Source organism: Tachyglossus aculeatus, chromosome 21, assembly GCF_015852505.1.
Source record: "Tachyglossus aculeatus isolate mTacAcu1 chromosome 21, mTacAcu1.pri, whole genome shotgun sequence".
NCBI classification, from domain to species: domain Eukaryota; kingdom Metazoa; phylum Chordata; class Mammalia; order Monotremata; family Tachyglossidae; genus Tachyglossus; species Tachyglossus aculeatus.
The window spans coordinates 45262808-45281613 of NC_052086.1; the positions used below are offsets into that span (position 1 = coordinate 45262808).

An 18806-nucleotide genomic window follows, 5' to 3' on the forward strand; every position below is an offset into this window, starting at 1 on the left:
TTGCACTGGTGTGCCTTGGGCCTGAATTCCTCAAAAGCCTCCCTGGGGCTTCTCTGGCCCAACGAGGGCACAGAAGGGCAGAGGCAGCAGCTGTGAGTGCTGGTCTCTCGCACCGCAGCAGGCCGGCTCTGCGTTGGGTTGGCCCTGTCTCCCTGGCCCTCGATACTGTAAGCAAACCTATAAGCAAAAACTGGACCACCTGGGGAGGCTGTGGGGAGGCCGTCAGCTCCACCACAGGGATCTCCCTACTGGGCTTCCCTATTCCTGGCTAACTCTGCCTGCTTCCCACACAGCTGACCCCAACACGCTCTTCCGCTCCAACTCCCTCGCCTCCAAAGCCATGGAGCAGTTCATGAAGGTCAGTGTGGGTGGAGGCATGGGAGACCCTGGGGACCCTAACTCCTCCCCTCCCTTCCTTTCCCACTCTCAGCCAGGTGTTGGGGAAGAAGCTGGGGTCTTCTCCACCTCCCCGGGAGCTGTAGCCTTGGGGGAGTCCCAGTCCCCACTGGACCTTGGGCCGGTCCTCAGCTAAGGGCCTGAAGGTCCGGAGCAATTGTGGGGTGTGAGTGTGTGTGTGTGTGTGTGTGTGTGTGTGTGTGTCAGGGTGAGGGTGCTTGTGTTGAGGTGACTTCTGCCCCCTCCCTGAGGTCATCCCTGTTGCTTTCCGGGGTCACCCCTGCCGCTCTCCCAGGGTCACCTCTGCCATAGGTGGTGGGGATGCCTTACCTGCACGCCGTCCTCAAGCCTGTCATCACCCGCATCTTCGAGGAGAAGAAATACATCGAGCTGGACCCCTGCAAGATGGAACTGACCCGCACAAGGTGGGGGTGAGGGGCCTGTCTGTGGCTGGGAGAGGCAGGAGTCAGAGCCCAAAGTCTGAGGGGGTTGACTCCCTCCCTGCCCCCAACCCTCTCCAGCCTTGGGTTGTGTGGGAAAGACTCAGCCCAGGCGTGGGCACTTACATTCTGTCATACACAGCCCAGATTTGCCACCTGGGCTTGAATTGTGCCTGGGAGATTAGTTAGTGTCCAGCACGCAAACACATTCACATGCGCACACACACACACACACAGCCAAGCACACCTACAACAGACACACATAGACTTGGACACAAACTGTCACAACACATCCAGACATACTTAGATACCCGCATGCAGATGAAAATACAAACACACACACACGTATAGGCACAGGCTTACCCAATCACAGAGATTCTCACTCCAACACAGGGACACGCCCAACCACAGATGCATACCGAAACAGGCACACTTGGACACACATACGCATCCTAAGCCACTCCAAATCAAAATGGTCTTCCCAGATGGGAAGCTTGGCAAGGCGTCAGAAGGAGTTTGGGGGAGGGGATGGATTGGGGCTAGTTGGGGCAAATGGGGTGCTCAGCTGCTGGCTGGAGGTGGTAAAGTAAGAGGACCTCGGGAAGCCCATGGGTCAGGGGGCTGGGGGTTGCGCTGGGGAGAGCCCGAGGGGCTGAGGAAGCGGGGCTGAGGAGGCCTAGGGGGTGGTGGGGGAGGGTTCCTCTCCCCTCTCTGGGAAATTCTACCATGGATTAATTGATTGGAGATGTGGAAGTTAGAAGCAGCTATCCCCACTCCCCCCTAGGCCCCACGCCCCGCCACTTCTGGACACTGTGGAGGGGGCCTTTCTCTGGGGTGGAGAACTCTCTCCCAAACCCTCCCCATCACCCGCCCAGGGCACAGCGAGCTGAGAGTTTCCCCCTCTGGGAAGGGGGAATGGAAGCGGCCAAGTGGGAGGGGAGATTTGGGCGGGTGGTTTCTGTGGTGGGGGGGTCTATGATGGAGACTGCAGAACGGGGAGTCTGAATCCTGGCAGCTGGAGGGGCAGAGGGCTGTTAAGAATCAGCCGCCCAACGTGGCCCCCGGCCCCCGCACGGCACCCAGCTGCATGTTACCAGAAACAGACCCCCTCCTCACCTCCTAATGGAAGCCCTCCGGGGGAGGGGGCTCGGGTGATTGGGTGGGGGGGCTTGGGTGATTGGATCCCATCACCAGCGCTTAGAACAGTGCTTTGCACATAGTAAGCTCTTAACAAATACCATCATTATTATTATTATTATCACCCAAAAGGACCGGCCCCCTAAGGGTCAGTAGCCGTCTGGTTGCTAGGCAACTGCTTCCAAGGATGCTGAGGAGGGAGGAAGATCGGCCTGATCAGCCTCCCATCTCCCCACAGCCTCAGGCCTCACCTGGTTGGGATTTGGATTTAGGACGCCAGGACGTGGTGGGGGGGACAGAGGGGGATTGGGGGAGAGGTTTGTGACCCCGGGTTGGCTCCACAGGAGAATCTCCTTCAAAGGCTCCCAGTCCGAGGAGCACGTGCGGGCAAGCAGTTTGGAGCTACTAACGGGCTACCTGCAAGAGACTCTGGAAGCCATCGTAGGCTCAACGGGCCTCTGTCCACCCGTCATGCGTGCGGCCTTCAAGCAGTTGTACCAGAGGGTGCGGGACCGATTTCCGGAGCCGGAACACGAGGTGGGCGGGAGCTACCACTCCTCCTCCTCTTCCTCCTCCTCCTCCTCCTCCTCTTCCTCCTCCTCTTCCCTTCCCCCGCACAATCACGGGTATTTATTGATCGCTTAATCTGTGCAGAGCACTACACTAAGCCCTTGGAAGAGTTCAGGGCTCCTCCTTCTAGACTGCAATCACACTGTGGGCCGGGAACGTGCCTACCGACTCTGCTGCACTGGACTTTCCCAAGAGCTTATTACAGTGCTCCGCACACAATAAGAATTAAATAAATAACATTGATTGGTGGACTGCAATGCAGTGGAGTTGGTAAACACTTTCCCTTCCCTCAAGGAGCTTACAGCTCTCCTTGCCCTCTCCTGATAGAGCTGGGGCCCGGGAGTCAGAAGGACCTGTATTCTAATCCTGCCTCCGCCGCTTGTCCGCTGCAACCTTGGGCAAGTCACTTCACTTCTCTGAGCCTCAGTTTACTCATCTCTAAAATGGGGATTAAGACTGTGAGCCTTGCATGGGACAGGAACTGTGTAATTCATTCATTCAATCATATTTATTGAGCACTTACTGTGTACAGAGCATTGTACTAAGTGCTTGGGAGAGTACACCAACCTGATTACCTGTAATAATAATAATAATGATGGCATTTATTAAGCGCTTACTATGTGCAAAGCACTGTTCTAAGCACTGGGGAGGTTACAAGGTGATCAAGTTGTCCCACGGGGGGCTCACAATCTTAATCCCCGTTTTACAAATGAGGTAACTGAGGCCCAGAGAAGTTAAGTGACTTGCCCAAGGTCACACAGCTGACAATTGGCAGAGCCGGAATTTGAACCCATGACCTCTGACTCCAAAGCCCGGGCTCTTTCCACTGAGCCACGTATCTACCCCAGCTCTTAGTGCAGTGCCTAGCGCATAATAAGCACTTAACAATTATAACAATCCTTCTTATTATTACTCTCCTCCTCCCCTTCACCTGCCCCACTTTCCTCCTCTCCATCACTCCCCTCCTCTCTCTGCTGTCTCATCCCATGGCATAGTGGATAGAGCACGGGTTTGGGAGTCAGAAGGACCTGGGTTCTAATCCCGTACCCCCCACTTGTCTACTGCGTGTCCTTGGGCAAGTCATTTCACTTCTCTGGGCCTCAGTTACCACATCTGTAAAATGGGGATTGAGACTGTGAGCCCTGTGACTGTGGGACATGGACCGTGTCCAGTCCGATTTGCTTGTATCCACCCCAGCACTTAGTATGGTGCCTGGCATATAGTAAGTGCTTAACAAAAACTGTAATTATTGTTATTATTATTATTGTTATTATTATTATCCCTGTCCCTTTCCTCTCCCTTCCCTCTCCTCCTTTCTGTTCCTCTTTCCCCCCCACCTTGCCTGGGACTGACAGGTCAGGAGGGGATGAGAGGTAGAAGGAGCCCACTGCCATTGGGGTTAAATTAGTCAGATACAGTGCTGGCGGGCAGCCTGGAGAAGGCGGCAACACAGAGGGCTGAGCTGAGAGGCAACTCCAGAGAGAAAGTCCCGGGGCTCAGCGAGGCTTCTGAATAATAATAATAGTAATAAAATAATAATAAATAACTGTGGTACCTGTTAGAGAAGCAGCATAGTGTAGTAGAGCACAGGCCTAGGAGTGAGAGGGTCATGGGTTCTAAAGATGACTCTGCCACTTGTCTTCTGTGTGATCTTGGGCCAGTTACTTCACTTCTCTGGGCCTCAGTTACCTCATCTGTAAAATGGAGATGATGACTGTGAGCCCCAGGTGGGACAGGGACTGTGTCCAACCTGATTTCTTTGTATCCACCTCAGCACTTAGAACAGTGCTTAGCACATAGTTCTAGACTGTGAGCCCGTTGTTGGGTAGGGACCGTCTCTATATGTTGCCAACTTGTACTTCCCAAGTGCTAAGTACAGTGCTCTGCACACAGTAAGTACTCAATAAATATGATTGATTGATTGATTATTATTGTGATGATGATGATGATAAAGCATTTAATATGTACCAGGCAATGTACTAAGCGCTGGGGTAGATACAAGCAAATAGGGTTGGACACAGTCCCTGTCCCACGTGGAGATCAGTCTTCCTCCTCCTGTTCCTCCTCCTCCCCTGCCCCCATCCCCCAGCTCTGTTGATGGCCCCCGAGGGCTGGACCCATTAACCTGATCCCCGAAGTGACCCCTCAACTCCCTCAGCCTAGAAGTGCAGGGGCTGCCGGCTGGACCTGCAGGCTTCGAACCCGGACCCAGCCCTGGGCCCAGAGAGAGAGGCCCGGGGAGCCATTGGGGGTGGGAGGTTTGGAGATGGAGGTGGGGGAGGGAAGGGTCGGCGTGGCCCCGTCGAAGCACGGGGAGATAGAGCCTCAGTCATTCGGCTGTCCTCAAACGCAGGATGTCAAGTACGTGGCGGTCAGCGGCTTCCTTTTCCTCCGCTTCTTCGCTCCGGCCATCCTCACCCCGAAGCTCTTCAACCTCCGCGACCAGCACGCAGACCCCCAGACCGGCCGCTCCCTGCTTCTCCTTGCTAAGGTGTCCCGCTCCTGGGGGGTCGGAGCCGTGGGTGGGGGCTCAGGGGGCTTCTTTCAGACAAGGCCTGGCTCCCCAAGAACCTTGGAACCACCTCCCACCCCCAAAGACAGAGTCTGGCCCTGTCTTTTGTCTTCCCCTGACCCAGCCTTGACCTCCAATGACCAATTCATTCATTCATTTGTATTTACTGAGCGCTTACTGTGTGCAGAGCACTATACTAAGCACTTGGGAAGTACAAGTTGGCAACATATAGAGATGGTCCCTACCCAACACGGGCTCACAGTGACCTCTCCCCGGTCATTCCAACCCTCCCCTTCTCAGCCTCTCCAGCCTTGCCCCTGGTCCCGCCACTTGACCACTCTGACTCCCCTCTCCCCCGACTCTTCCCTCTCCATTACTCTGCCACACCTGCCCCCATGACCCTCCCCTCTGGGCCTCTCCGGGCCTCTCCCCCACCACCTCCCAGGCGGTGCAGAGCATCGGGAATCTGGGCCAGCAGCTGGGCACCGGCAAGGAGCAGTGGATGACCCCTCTGCACCCGACCCTCCTCCGAGGCACCGCGCAGGTGAAAGTCTTCCTGGACCAGCTGGTGGACGTGGACCCGGTCAGCGGTGAGCCTCGGGGGCCACAGCCAGACAAGCCCCCTGGGTGGCGAGGGGAGGGAAGGGGGTTGTCCATCCCTGACTGGTCCCCGACCCAAGAACATCCCCGGTGAGGCCTGGCTCCCAGGCCAGACCCTGCCCCTTCCTGGTCACGCCTGGCACTCTCCTCCAGCAGTGGGGGTCAGGCAGAGTCTCCAGAAGCAGCATGGTTCAATGGAAAGAGCTTGGGCTTTGGAGTCAGAGGTCAAGGTTGTCAGCTGTGTGACTTTGGGCTAGTCACTTCACTTCTCTGTGCCTCAGTTCCCTCATCTGTAAAATGGGGACTGTGAGCCCCATGTGGAACAACCTGATTGCCTTGTATCTCCCCCAGCACTTAAATCAGTGCTTGGCACATAGTAAGCGCTTAACAAATACTATCATTATTATTATTTAAATCACCATTCATTCATTCAATCATATTTTTTGAGTACTGAGAGTTGGCAGAGCACTGTACTGAGCGCTTGGACAGTACAGTACAGCTAAAGAGAGAGAATCCCTGTCCACAGCGGGCTTCAGCCCCAAGCTTTGGTCCCATCCCAGGCCTTCCCACGGAGAGGGACACGGGACATAATAATAACAATCATCATCATCATCAATCGTATTTATTGAGTGCTTACTATGTGCAGAGCACTGTACTAAGCACTTGGGAAGTACAAATTGGCAACATATAGAGACAGTCCCTACCCAACAGTGGGCTCACAGTCTAAAATAATAATAATGGTGGTATTTGTTAAGTGCTTACTGTGTGCAAAGCACTGTTCTAAGTGCTCGGGGGATTCAAGGTGATCAGGTTGTCCCACATGGGGCTCACAGTCTTGATGCCCATTTTACAGATGAGGGAACTGAGGCACAGAGAAGTGAAGTGACTCGACCAAGTCACACAGCTGATAAGTGGAGGAGCCGGGAGTAGAATCCGTGACTGCTGACTCCCAAGCCCGTTTTCTTTCCACTGAGCCACAGACATCTGCCTCAGTCCCCCTTCCCCACCTCCCTTTGAGCCCCCTCCACCCCTCCTTGCAGGAGAAACAGCGTGGCTTAATGGGCAGAGCATTGGCCTGTGAGTCAGAAGGATCTAGGTTCTAATCCCGTATCCCCCACTTGTCTGCTGCGTGGCCTTGGACAAGTCACTTCACTTCTCTGGGCCTCAGATACCTCATCTGTAAAATGGGGATTAAGAGTTGGAGCCCCATGTAGGATATGGACTGTGTCCAACCCGATTAACTTGTATCTACCCCAGCTTGGCACGTAGTAAGTGCTTAGTTCAGTGCCTGGCAGAGTAAGAGCTTAACAAATACCATTATTATGATCAATATAATGATAATAATTATTAATTATACTATTATATCATTATATGATACTATAGACGTGGCTTAGCGGAAAGGGCACGGGCTTGGGAGTCAGAGGTCGTGGGTTCTAATCCCAACTCCGCCACTTGTCAGCTGTGTGATTTGGGGCAAGTCACTTAACTTCTCTGTGCATCAGTTACCTCATCTGTAAAATGTGGATTAAAACTGTGAGCCCCACGTCGGGCAACCTGATTGCCTTGTATCTACCCCAGTGCTTAGAACAGTGCTTGGCACATAGCAAACGTTTAACAAATACCATTATTATTATTATGTTATAATGATATGATTATTACATGATATTATTATATTATTGTTATTAATAATAGTATTATTATGTTGGACCTCGACAGGCTGGGGGTCAGGGGAAGGTCAGCGCTGGGGGCTCCGGATGCACAGGTCACCCATGTAGGGCAGGTAATAATAATAATAATAATAATGACATTTGTTAAGTGCTTACTATGTGCAAAGCACTGTTCTAAGCGCTGGGGGAGATACTAGGTGATCAGGTTGTCCCACGTGGGGCTCACGGTCTTCATCTCCATTTTACAGATGAGGTAACTGAGGCTCAGAGAAGTTAAGTGACTTGCCCAAGGTCACACAGCAGACATCCATCAATCGTATTTATTGAGCGCTTACTGTGTGCAGAGCACTGTACTAAGCGCTTGGGAAGTACAAGTTGGCAACATATAGAGACAGTCCCTACCCAACAGTGGGCTCACAGGCTAAAAGACATGTGGCGGAGTCGGACTGGGGGAAGCCCCCTTCCCCCCAACATCATCATCATCATCATCATCAATTGTATTTATTGAGCGCTTACTGTGTGCAGAGCACTGTACTAAGCGCTTGGGAAGTACAAGTTGACAACGCTGGTCTGCTCTTCCCCCCATGGGGACGAGGCGGGCCTACCTCGGGGTGGTCGCCCTCAGTGACTGCATCTACTCCATCGGAGGATGGAACGAGACCCAAGACACGCTCCGCACAGTGGAAAAATACTCCTTTGAGGAGGTATAAGATGGTAACCCTCGCGGAGCCATCTGTTTGGCTCATTGCTTTTTTTTTTTTTTTTTAAACTCTATTTATTTATTTATTTTATTTGTACATATCTATTCTATTTATTTTATTTTGTTAGCATGTTTGGTTTTGTTCTCCGTCTCCCCCTTTTAGACTGTGAGCCCACTGTTGGGTAGGGACTGTCTCTATATGTTGCCAATTTGTACTTCCCAAGCGCTTAGTACAGTGCTCTGCACATAGTAAGCGCTCAATAAATACGATTGATGATGATGATGATGACAACATATAGAGACAGTCCCTACCCAACAGTGGGCTCACAGTCTAAAAGACGTGTGGCGGAGTCGGACTGGGGGAAGCCCCCTTCCCCCCAACGCGGGCCGTACCCCTAGTTTTTGGTTGAGTCCAGCCCCCCACCAACTCTGGTCCCCGGCGGAAGGCTCGGGAGCATCCAGCGGCCAGGGCTGCAGAGGGCAGAGAGAGGGCTGGGGGAGCTGGGTCTGATGGCTTCCCTCTCCGGCGCAGGCGAGGAAACGCGGCCGCACGTGGTGGTCCCCCCGTCGGTGACCTTCAAGGAGGGCTACCTGCTCAAGCGCAAGGCCGAGGCCGTCAGCCTCATCACACGCTTCACTTTCAAGAAGCGCTACTTCTGGCTCAGTGGAGAGGCTCTGTCCTACTCCAAAGCTCCCGACTGGACGGTAAGAACCCCTGCCCCCGGAATCCCTCACCTCCCCGGGGCACCCCCTCCCTTAATAATAATAACTGTGCTATTTGTTAATCAATCAATCAATCGTATTGATTGAGCGCTTACTGCGTGCAGAGCACTGTCCTAAGCGCTTGGGAAGTACAAGTTGGCAACATATAGAGACAGTCCCTACCCAACAGTGGGCTCACAGTCTAGAAGGGGGAGACAGAGAACTAAACCAAACATATTAACAAAGTAAAATGAATAGAATAGATATGTACAAGTAAAATAAATAAATAAATAGAGTAATAAATATGTCCAAACATATATACATATATACAGGTGCTGTGGGGAAGGGAAGGAGGTAAGACGGGGGGATGGAGAGGGGGACGAGGGGATCAATCAATCAATCAGTCAATCAATTGTATTTATTGAGCGCTTACTGTGTGCAGAGCACTGTCCTAAGCGCTTGGGAAGTACAAGTTGGCAACATATAGAGACAGTCCCTACCCAACAGTGGGCTCACAGTCTAGGAGGGGGAGACAGAGAACAAAACCAAACATATTAACAAAATAAAATAAATAGAATAGATAGGTACAAGTAAAATAAATAAATAAATAAATAGAGTAATAAATATTTACAAACATATATACATATATACAGGTGCTGTGGGGAAGGGAAGGAGGTAAGAGGGGGGGGATGGAGAGGGGGACGAGGGGATCAATCAATCAATCAGTCAATCAATTGTATTTATTGAGCGCTTACTGTGTGCAGAGCACTGTCCTAAGCGCTTGGGAAGTACAAGTTGGCAACATATAGAGACAGTCCCTACCCAACAGTGGGCTCACAGTCTAGGAGGGGGAGACAGAGAACAAAACCAAGCATATTAACAAAATAAAATAGAATAGATATGTACAAGTAAAATAAATAAATAAATAAATAGAGTAATAAATATGTCCAAACATATATACATATATACAGGTGCTGTGGGTAAGGGAAGGAGGTAAGATGGGGGGGGATGGAGAGGGGGACGAAGGGGAGAGGAAGGAGGGGGCTATGTGCCAGGCACGCTGAGAAGCAACGTGGCTCAGTGGAAAGAGCATGGGCTTTGGAGTCAGAGGTCATGGGTTCAAATCCCAGCTCCGCCAATTGTCAGCTGTGTGACTTCCAGTCTTCTAGACTGTGAGCCTGCTATTGGGTAGGGACTGTCTCTATATGTTGCCAACTTGTCCTTCCCAAGCGCTTAGTACAGTGCTCTGCACACAGTAAGCGCTCAATAAATACGATTGAATGAATGAATGAATGACTTTGGGCAAGTCACTTCACTTCTCTGTGCCTCAGTTACCTCATCTGTAAAATGGGGATGAAGACTGTGAGCCCTACGTGGGATAATCTTTCACCCCACGTGGGATAAACTTTCACCTTGTATCCTCCCCAGCGCTTAGAACAGTGCTTTGCACATAGTAAGCGCTTAACAAATGCCATAATAATAATAATAATTATTATTATTATTACTAAGAGCTCGGATGGCTACAAGCAAACCAGGTTGGACACAGTCCCTGTTCCATGTGGGGCTCACAGTTTCAATCCCCATTTTACAGATGAGGTAATTGAGGCCCAGAGAAGTGAAGTGACTGGCCCAGTGTCACACAACAGCAGACAAGAGGCAGAGCCCGGATTAGTGAGCCCGTTGTTGGATGGAGATTGTCTCTATCTGTTGCCGAATTGTACTTTCCAAGCGCTTAGTACATTGCTCTGCATACAATAAGCACTCAATAAATACGATTGAAGGACTGAATTAGAACCCGTGACCTTCTGGATCCCAGGCCCATGCTCTATCCACTAGGCTTTGCTGCTTCCCTTACCCACCCCTTCCCTCACCTCATCTCCCCCTCGGCTCAAAGCATCCCACAGCCTAAGAGACGGAATAATAATAATAATAATAATAATAATAATAATGGCATTTATTAAATGCTTACTATGTGCAAAGCACTGTTCTAAGCGCTGGGGAATTTACAAGGTGGTCAGGTTGTCCCACGTGGGGCTCACAGTCTTAATCCCCATTTTACAGAGGAGGTAACTGAGGGCCAGAGAAGTGAAGTGACTTGCCCAAAGTCACACAGCTGACAAGTGGCAGAGCCGGGATTTGAACCGATGACCTCTGACGGAAGCCACGGGCTGTTCAGGGAAGACCCTTCTGGTGTCCAGGGCCACTGCAGTGGCGGTGGGCATCAGTGGCTACCCCCTCCCTTTCCTTCTTCCCCCATCCTTCTCCCCCCGGACCCCGACGTGAGTGAGATTGGGGCGGGTCCGGCCAGGAGAAGCAGCATGACGGAGCGGATAGAGCCCGGGCTTGGATTCTAATCCCGACTCCACCGCTTGTTTGCCGTGTGGCCTTGGGCAAGTCACCTCACTTCTCTGGGCCTCTATTACCTCTTCTGTAAAAACGGGATGAAGACTGTGAGCCCCATTTGGGACAGGGACTGCACCCAACCCGATGTGCTTGTAACCACCCCAGCGCTTAGTGCAGTGCCTGGCACATAGTAAGCGCTTAACAAATACCGCAACTACTAGGTGCGTTCCTCCATCCCGGTGCGGCGGATCTGCGCGGTGGAGCGCGTGGACGAAAACGCCTTCCAGCAGCCGTTTACGATGCAGGTCGTCGCACTGGATGAGGAGGGGCAGCTGAAGACCCTCTACCTGCAGTGCAAGGTGAGACCCTCCCAGGGAAGGGGGGCCGGGGATGGCCGGGAGTCCGATCGGCTGACCCTGCCATGGAGGCCCAGCTGGGGTCTGCCCCCCACCCAGCCTCGCCCCCCCAACCACTTCTGCTGGTGTTGGAGGCCCGGGATTTTGATACTATTTGTAAGCACTTACTATGTGTTAAGCTTTTTGGGAAAACAGCATGGCTTAATGGAAGCGCTTAGTACGGTGCTCTGCACACAGTAAGCACTCAATAAATACGATTGATTGAGTAATGGGAAGACCACAGGCTTGGGAGTCAGAGGACATGGGTTCTAATTCCGACCCAGCCACTCGTCTGCTGTGTCACCTTGAACAAGCCACTTAACTTCTCTGTGCCTCAGTTACCTCATCTGTAAAATGGGGATTAAGACTGTGAGCCCCACACGGGACAACCTGAATACCTTGTATCTACCCGCGCTTAGAACTGTACTTGGCACATAGTAAGCACTTAACAAAATTATTACGATTATTATTAATAAAATGGGAATTAAGATTGTGAGCCCCACATGAGACAACCTGATTATCTTGTATCTACCCCAGCACTTAGACAACAGTGCTTGTAAAGTAGTAGTGCTTAACAAGTACCATAATTAATCATTATTAGTAGTAGCATTTGTAAGCACTCACTATGTCCTAAGCACTGGGATAGATACAAACTAATCAGGCTGGACACGGTCCATGTCCCACATGGGGTTCACAGTCTTAATTCCCTTTTCCAGATGAGGAAACTGAGTCCCAGAGAAGCAAAGCGATTTACCCAAGGTCACATAGCAGACAAGTGACAACTAGAAGCAGCATGGCTCAGTGGAAAGAGAACGGAATTGGGAGTCAGAGGTCACGGGTTCTAATTTGGGCTCCGCCACTTGTCAGCTGTGTGACTTTGGGCAAGTCACTTAACTTCTCTGAGCCTCTGTTCCCTCATCTGTAAAATGGGGATTAAGACTGTGAGCCCCACGTGGCACAACCTCATTACCTAGTATTCCCCATCCAGCACTTAGAACAGTGCTTGGCACATAATAGGCGCTTAACAAATATCATTCAAAAACAAAAGTGGCCAAGGGGGGCAGGGCCGGGGACGGTGAGAAGCCAGGTCCTTCTGATTCCCAGGCCAGGGCTCTCTATCCACAAGGCCACCCCGCTTCTCTGGAGGAAAGAAAGGAATGGGAATAATAATAATAATAATAATGGCATTTATTAAGCACTTACTATGTGCAAAGCACTGTTCTAGGTGCTGGGGAGGTAACAAGGTGATCGAGTTGTCCCGGGGGGGGGCTCACAGTCTTAATCCCCATTTTACAGATGAGGTAACTGAGGCACAGAGAAGTTAAGTGACTTGCCCAAAGTCACCCAGGTGACAATCGGCAGGGCCGGGATTTGAACTCGTGACCTTTGACTACGAAGCCCGGGCTCTTTCCACTGAGCCACGCTGTCAGTGGGGGGGCTGTGGGGCTGAGCTGGGTGCAAGAGAGACTAGAACCAAGCTGGGATCTGAGATCTCCCAGATCCCCGGGCTGGGTCTGTGCCCTGTCCCCGCCACGGGGGTCCGGACTGCAAGCCTCGAGACCACCCTCAGGTGTTTCTGAGGCCTGTGGGCCTGAGACCCTGGGTCTGCCCCCTCTCCCCCATCCCGGGGCTGAGGATCTGCCCCCCGCAGAATGTGAACGAGCTGAACCAGTGGCTGTCGGCCCTCCGCAAAGCCAGTCTCTCCAATGAGTGCCTGCTTCCCGCCTGCCACCCCGGAGCCTTCCGCGGACACCGCTGGACCTGCTGCCTCCAGGCTGACCGCACGGGTGAGCGCCCCGCTCCCAGTTCAGCCCTGCCTTGCCTAGCTACAAAAACAGTATTTATTAAATGTTTACTATGTGTCAGACACTGTTCTATGTGCTGCCACAGATACAGGGTAATCAGGTTGGACACAGTCCCTGTCCCACATAATAATAATGATGGCATTTATTAAGTGCTTACTGTGTGCAAAGCACCGTTCTAAGTGCTGGGAAGGTTACAAAGTAATCAGGTTGTCCCATGTGGGGCTCACAGTCTTAATCCCCATTTTACAGATGAGGTAACTGAGGCACAGAGAAGTTAAGTGACTTCCCCAAAGTTACACAGCTGACAAGCGGCGGAGCCGGGATTAGAGCCCACGACCTCTGACTCCCAAGGAGTAGTGTGGCTCAGTGGAAAGAGCACGGGCTTTGGAGTCAGAGGTCATGGGTTCAAATCCCGGCTCCGCCAATTGTCAGCTGTGTGACTTGGGGCAAGTCACCTAACTTCTCTGTGCCTCAGTTCCCTCATCAGTAAAATGGGGATTAAGACTGTGAGCCCCCCATGGGACAACCTGATCACTTTGTAACCTCCCCAGCACTTAGAACAGTGCTTTGCACACAGTAAGCACTTAATAAATGCCATCATTATTATTATTATCATTTCCACTGAGCAGAACTGAGGCTCAGAGAAGTGAAATGACTTGCTCAAGCTCACACAGCGGACAAGCGGCAGAGCCGGGATTAGAATCCAGGTCTTTCTGACACTCAGGCCTTCTAGACCGTGAGCCCTCTGTTGGGTAGGGACTGTCTCTATAGGTTGCCAACTTGTACTTCCCAAGCGCTTAGTACAGTGCTCTGCACACAGTAAGCGCTCAATAGATACGATTGAATGAATGAATGAATGAATGAATGAATGCTCTAGACACTAGGCCACCCCGCACCTTCTGCCTCACCCTGGTGCCCTGGCGCGGAGGCCGCACGTGTCCAGGCAGTGTGGCCTCCAGAGCTGGGGGAGGGACGGGGCTGGAAGCTCAACGTCTCCCCCTCCTCCTCTTCCTCCTCCCCAACCCCGGCCCATCCCCTCGAAAACAGTCCAGGGCTGCAGCCGCACGCACTCGGCCATGACCCTCGGGGACTGGAGTGACCCGCTGGACCCCGACGCCGAGGCTCAGACCGTGTATCGGCAGTTGCTGCTGGGAAGAGACATGCTCAGGTGGACACACTTGCTGGGGGGAATGGTGGGGGGGCCCCCTGACCTGAGAGGACTGTCTCTATATGTTGCCAATTTGTACTTCCCAAGCGCTTAGTACAGTGCTCTGCACACAGTAAGCGCTCAATAAATACGATTAATGATGATGAGAGACCCTCACCCACCAGCTCCCTGATTTATCTCGTAGTCCTAGCCCTCTGCAGCGGGCTAGGAGGAGATCAGGCCGGAGAGTGCCCTACCTCTAATTTTATTTATTCGTATTTATGTCTGTCTCCCCCACCTTTAGACTGTGAGTTCGTTATCGGCAGGGGTTGGCATTGTTTATTTTTCTTAAATGGTATTTGTTAAGCGCTTACTATGTGCCAACCACTGCTCTTGTGGATTCAAGATAATCAGGTTATCCCACGTAATAATAATAATTTTGGTATTTGTTAAGCACTTACTATGTGCCAAGCACTGTTCTAAGCTCTGGAGAGGATACAGGTGATCAGGTTGTCCCATGTGGGGCTCACAATCTTAATCCTCATTTTACAGATGAGGTAACTGAAGCACAGAGAAGTTAAGTGACTTGCCCAAAGTCACACAGCTGACAAGCAGCGGATCTGAGATTTGAACCCATGACCCCTGACTCCTAAACCTGTGCTCTCTCCACTGAGCCATGCTTCTTCTCTAAGCACCACATGCAGTTCACAGTCTTAATCCCCATTTTACAGATGAGGTAACTGAGTCACAGAGAAATTAAGTGGCCTGCCCAAGGTCACACAGCGGACAAGTGGCTGAACTGGATTAGAACCCACGTCCTCCAACTTCCAAGCCCATGCTCTTGCCACAAAGCCACGCTGCTTCTCACTCACTCACTTCCTTCATTCAGTCGTATTTATTAAGCGCTTACTGTGTGCAGAGGACTGTACTCAGCGCTTGGAAAAGAACAAGAGAGCGGGCTTGGGAGTTGGAGTCAGTGGACGTGGGTTCTAATCCCAGCTCCGCCACTTGTCTGCTGAGTGACCTTGGGCAAGCCATTTCACTTCTCTGTGCCTCAGTTCCTCATTTGTAAAATGAGGATTAAGACTATGAACCCAACGTGGGACGATCTGATAACCTTGTCCCCCTCTCCATCCCCCCCCCGTCTTACCTCCTTCCCTTCCCCACAGCACCTGTATATATGTATATATGTTTGTACATATTTATTACTCTATTTATTTATTTATTTTACTTGTACATATCTATTCTATTTATTTTATTTTGTTAGTATGTTTGGTTTTGTTCTCTGTCTCCCCCTTCTAGACTGTGAGCCCACTGTTGGGTAGGGACCGTCTCTATATGTTGCCAACTTGTACTTCCCAAGCGCTTAGTACAGTGCTCTGCACACAGTAAGCGCTCAATAAATACGATTGATTGATTGATTGATTGTATCTACCCCAGTGCTTAGAACAGTGCTTGGCACATAGTAAGCGCTTAACAAATAATATTATTATTATTATTATTATCTGTAAAATGGGGATTGAGACTGTGAGCCCCATGTGGACCAATCTGATTAACTTCCATCTACCCCAGGGTTTAAAACAGTGCTTCGCACATAGTAAGCGCTTAACAAATACTATTATTATTATTATTATCTGTAAAATGGGGATTAAGACTGTGAGCCCCATGTGGACCAATCTGATTAACTTCCATCTACCCCAGGGTTTAAAACAGTGCTTCGCACATAGTAAGCGCTTAACAAATACTATTATTATTATTATGAATGAATGAGGCCAGATACTGCCATCTCTCACCACCGGAGAGCCGGCCTGGGGCCAGATCCCTCTCCGTGCTCTAGTGGACCGCTGGGTATCGAGGGAGGAGAGGTCTGAGATGCCCACCTCCCCTCCCCTGGCTGGTCACCCTCTTTCCCCTCTCCTGCAGGAAGAAATACCTCGAGGTTTCCGACGTCGAGCAGGAACAGGGACAAAGTCAGAGGGCCGACGAGGGTAAGAGGAGGTCTCCTGGGACTCAGATTCCCACCCCGGTGGGCACTTGGCCCCCATACCACCCCGCCCCTTCTCCTCCCCGCCTGCACTCCAAAGCCTTCTCTGCCTGCCTACCAACTGCTTGGCATTCTGCCCCAGGGCCGGGTTGGTGTGTGGCTCCGCCTCACTTCTCTCCCCCGCCATCTCGGATGTGGGTTCTAATCCTGCTCCGCCACTCGTCTGCTTTACGACCTTGGGCAAGTCACTTAACTTCTCTGTGCCTTAGCTATTCCATCTGTAAAATCGGGATGAAGAGTGTGGGCCCCTCATGGGGCAACCTGATTATCTTGTATCTACCCCAGTGCTTAGATTAGTGCTTGGCACCTAGTAGGCGTTTAACAAATACCAGAATCAGAATCATAATTAATAATTATTATTACTATCTCTCCCTGCAGGAGAAGCACGGTCTCCGCCCGGCCAGGCTGAAGTCGTAGCTGCCCGCCTGCTGGACGTGGTCAGGGACGTGGAGCGCGCTCACCAGGCCTTTGAGCGGCAGGAGGCAGGGGAGGCGGCCGGCCACTCTCCGAGCATGGCCTAGTGGCAAGAACACAGGCTTGGGAGTCAGAGGACGTGGGTTCTAATCCAGGCTCCGACACTTGTCTGCTGTGTGACCTGGGCAAGTCACTTCACTTCTCTGTGCTTCAGTTACTCCATCTGTAAAATGGGGATTAAGACTGTGAGCCCCACGTGGGACAACCGGATTACCTTGTAATTACTCCAGTGCTTAGAACAGTGCTCGGCACACAGTGAGTGCTTAACAGAAACCATCATTATTATTACAGGGTTCTGAGGAAGGGCTTGGTGGGGAAAAGGAGGGGGAGGAGAAAAAGGAAGGGGAGGAAGAAAAGGAGAAAAGGAAGGGAACGAGGAGGAGGAGGAGAAGCAAGCGCTGCCACCCGTGTCCTCTGGATGCGAGGGAGGAGTCGCAGGAAGGGCTGGCATCATCATCAATCGTATTTATTGAGCGCTTACTATGTGCAGAGCACTGTACTAAGCGCTTGGGAAGTACAAATTGGCAACATATAGAGACAGTCCCTACCCAACAGTGGGCTCACAGTCTAAAAGTCATCTCTTCAGCCTCTTCTCGGACAGCCGCCGGAACTTCCCGTGGTCCCAGACTGAAGAGTGCCCTTCTGCTGTGCCCAGCCATGCCTCGAGACGGGCATGGATGAGGAGGCGAGCCTCCCTGCTCCAGGCGGCAGAAGTGCCCCTGCGTTTTGGGGCAGCCCTCCGCCTCCTGCGCCTCACTCAGCCCATTTTCTACAATCACTTATGAACGATTCCGGGGTTGGGGGTGGGAGCTGAACTGGATGCTGAGAACAAGGAAGGTGTCCAGGCTGTGGGGTTGACCCACTTCTCTCCTCCTCAATAATAATAGTGATAATAATTATGGTATATGTTACATGCTTCCTATGTTTCCAGGCACTGTACTGAGTGCTGGGGTGGATACAAGCAAATCGGGTTAGACACAGTCCCTGTCCCACCTGGGGCTCACAGTCTGTATCCCCATTTTACAGATGAGGTATCTGAGGCCCAGAGAAGTGAAGTGACTTGCCCAAGGTCACACAGAGGTCAAGTGGTGGAGCCAGGATTAGAAGCCATGACCTTTTGAGTCCTAGGCCCATGTTCTAGCCACTGTGCCATACTGCTTCCTGGATGCCAGCTTGGTTCCTCTGAAGTACAGGTTCAAATCCTGCTCTGCTCCAGCAAGGGTGCCGAACTGATACGGGAGGTGGGGGGAGCGTCAGCGTGAAGCAGAGCCCACCCCCTCAATCCCAGATGGTCAGCTCCACCACCGCTGCGCCGGTCATTTGTCAGACACCAGGCTGGCTGACAACAGCCTCAACCATGGAAAAAATGTCCCGCTCCATTCCATGTGGGCCCCGGCAAGTCTCTTCACTTCTCTGTGCCTCAGTTATCTCACCTGGAAAATGTGGGTTGAGAGTGTGAGCACCACGTGGGACAGGGACTCTGTCCAACCTGATTTGCTTTATCCACCCCAGTGCTTAATACAGTGTCTGGCACATAGTAAGCGCTTAATACCGTTGTTATTATTATTACACGTGAACCGCCCCCGCCTCGACCAACCCCCAAGTCCTTCCCAAGCAGCAGAGAGTCACTCTTTTCCCAGCCCCTTCAAGAGGGCGGTGAGTGGCTGTTCTCCATCTCCACCGAAGCTGCAGCAGGAAGGACTAAGGGCAGCTCACAGGAAGGACTTTACCACAAAGACAGAGGTCGGGTGGTGGGGGGAAGGTGATGATGATTATGATGGCATTTATTAAGTGTTTACTATGTGCAAAGCACTGTTCTAAGCACTGGGGAGGTTACAAGGTGATCAGGTTGTCCCACGGTGGGGGGGGGGGGG

The 18806-nt window shown here is 51.7% G+C and overlaps 1 protein-coding gene across 2 annotated transcripts in view; it reads left to right on the top strand.

Annotated features, from left to right (window-relative positions):
• Positions 1-17008, top strand: part of RASAL1 (RAS protein activator like 1) — a 40695-nt gene extending 23687 nt beyond the window's left edge. For both annotated transcript variants that reach the window (XM_038763506.1, XM_038763507.1), the window contains 11 exons: positions 294-358; positions 709-821; positions 2318-2510; positions 4897-5034; positions 5501-5645; positions 8555-8727; positions 11289-11426; positions 13114-13249; positions 14315-14435; positions 16338-16402; positions 16837-17008. In XM_038763506.1, the coding sequence (XP_038619434.1) occupies positions 294-358; positions 709-821; positions 2318-2510; positions 4897-5034; positions 5501-5645; positions 8555-8727; positions 11289-11426; positions 13114-13249; positions 14315-14435; positions 16338-16402; positions 16837-16979 (1430 nt within the window). In that variant the 3' untranslated portion in view covers positions 16980-17008. The remainder of the gene's footprint in view (positions 1-293; positions 359-708; positions 822-2317; positions 2511-4896; positions 5035-5500; positions 5646-8554; positions 8728-11288; positions 11427-13113; positions 13250-14314; positions 14436-16337; positions 16403-16836) is intronic.
• The last annotated feature ends 1798 nt before the right edge of the window (positions 17009-18806 follow it).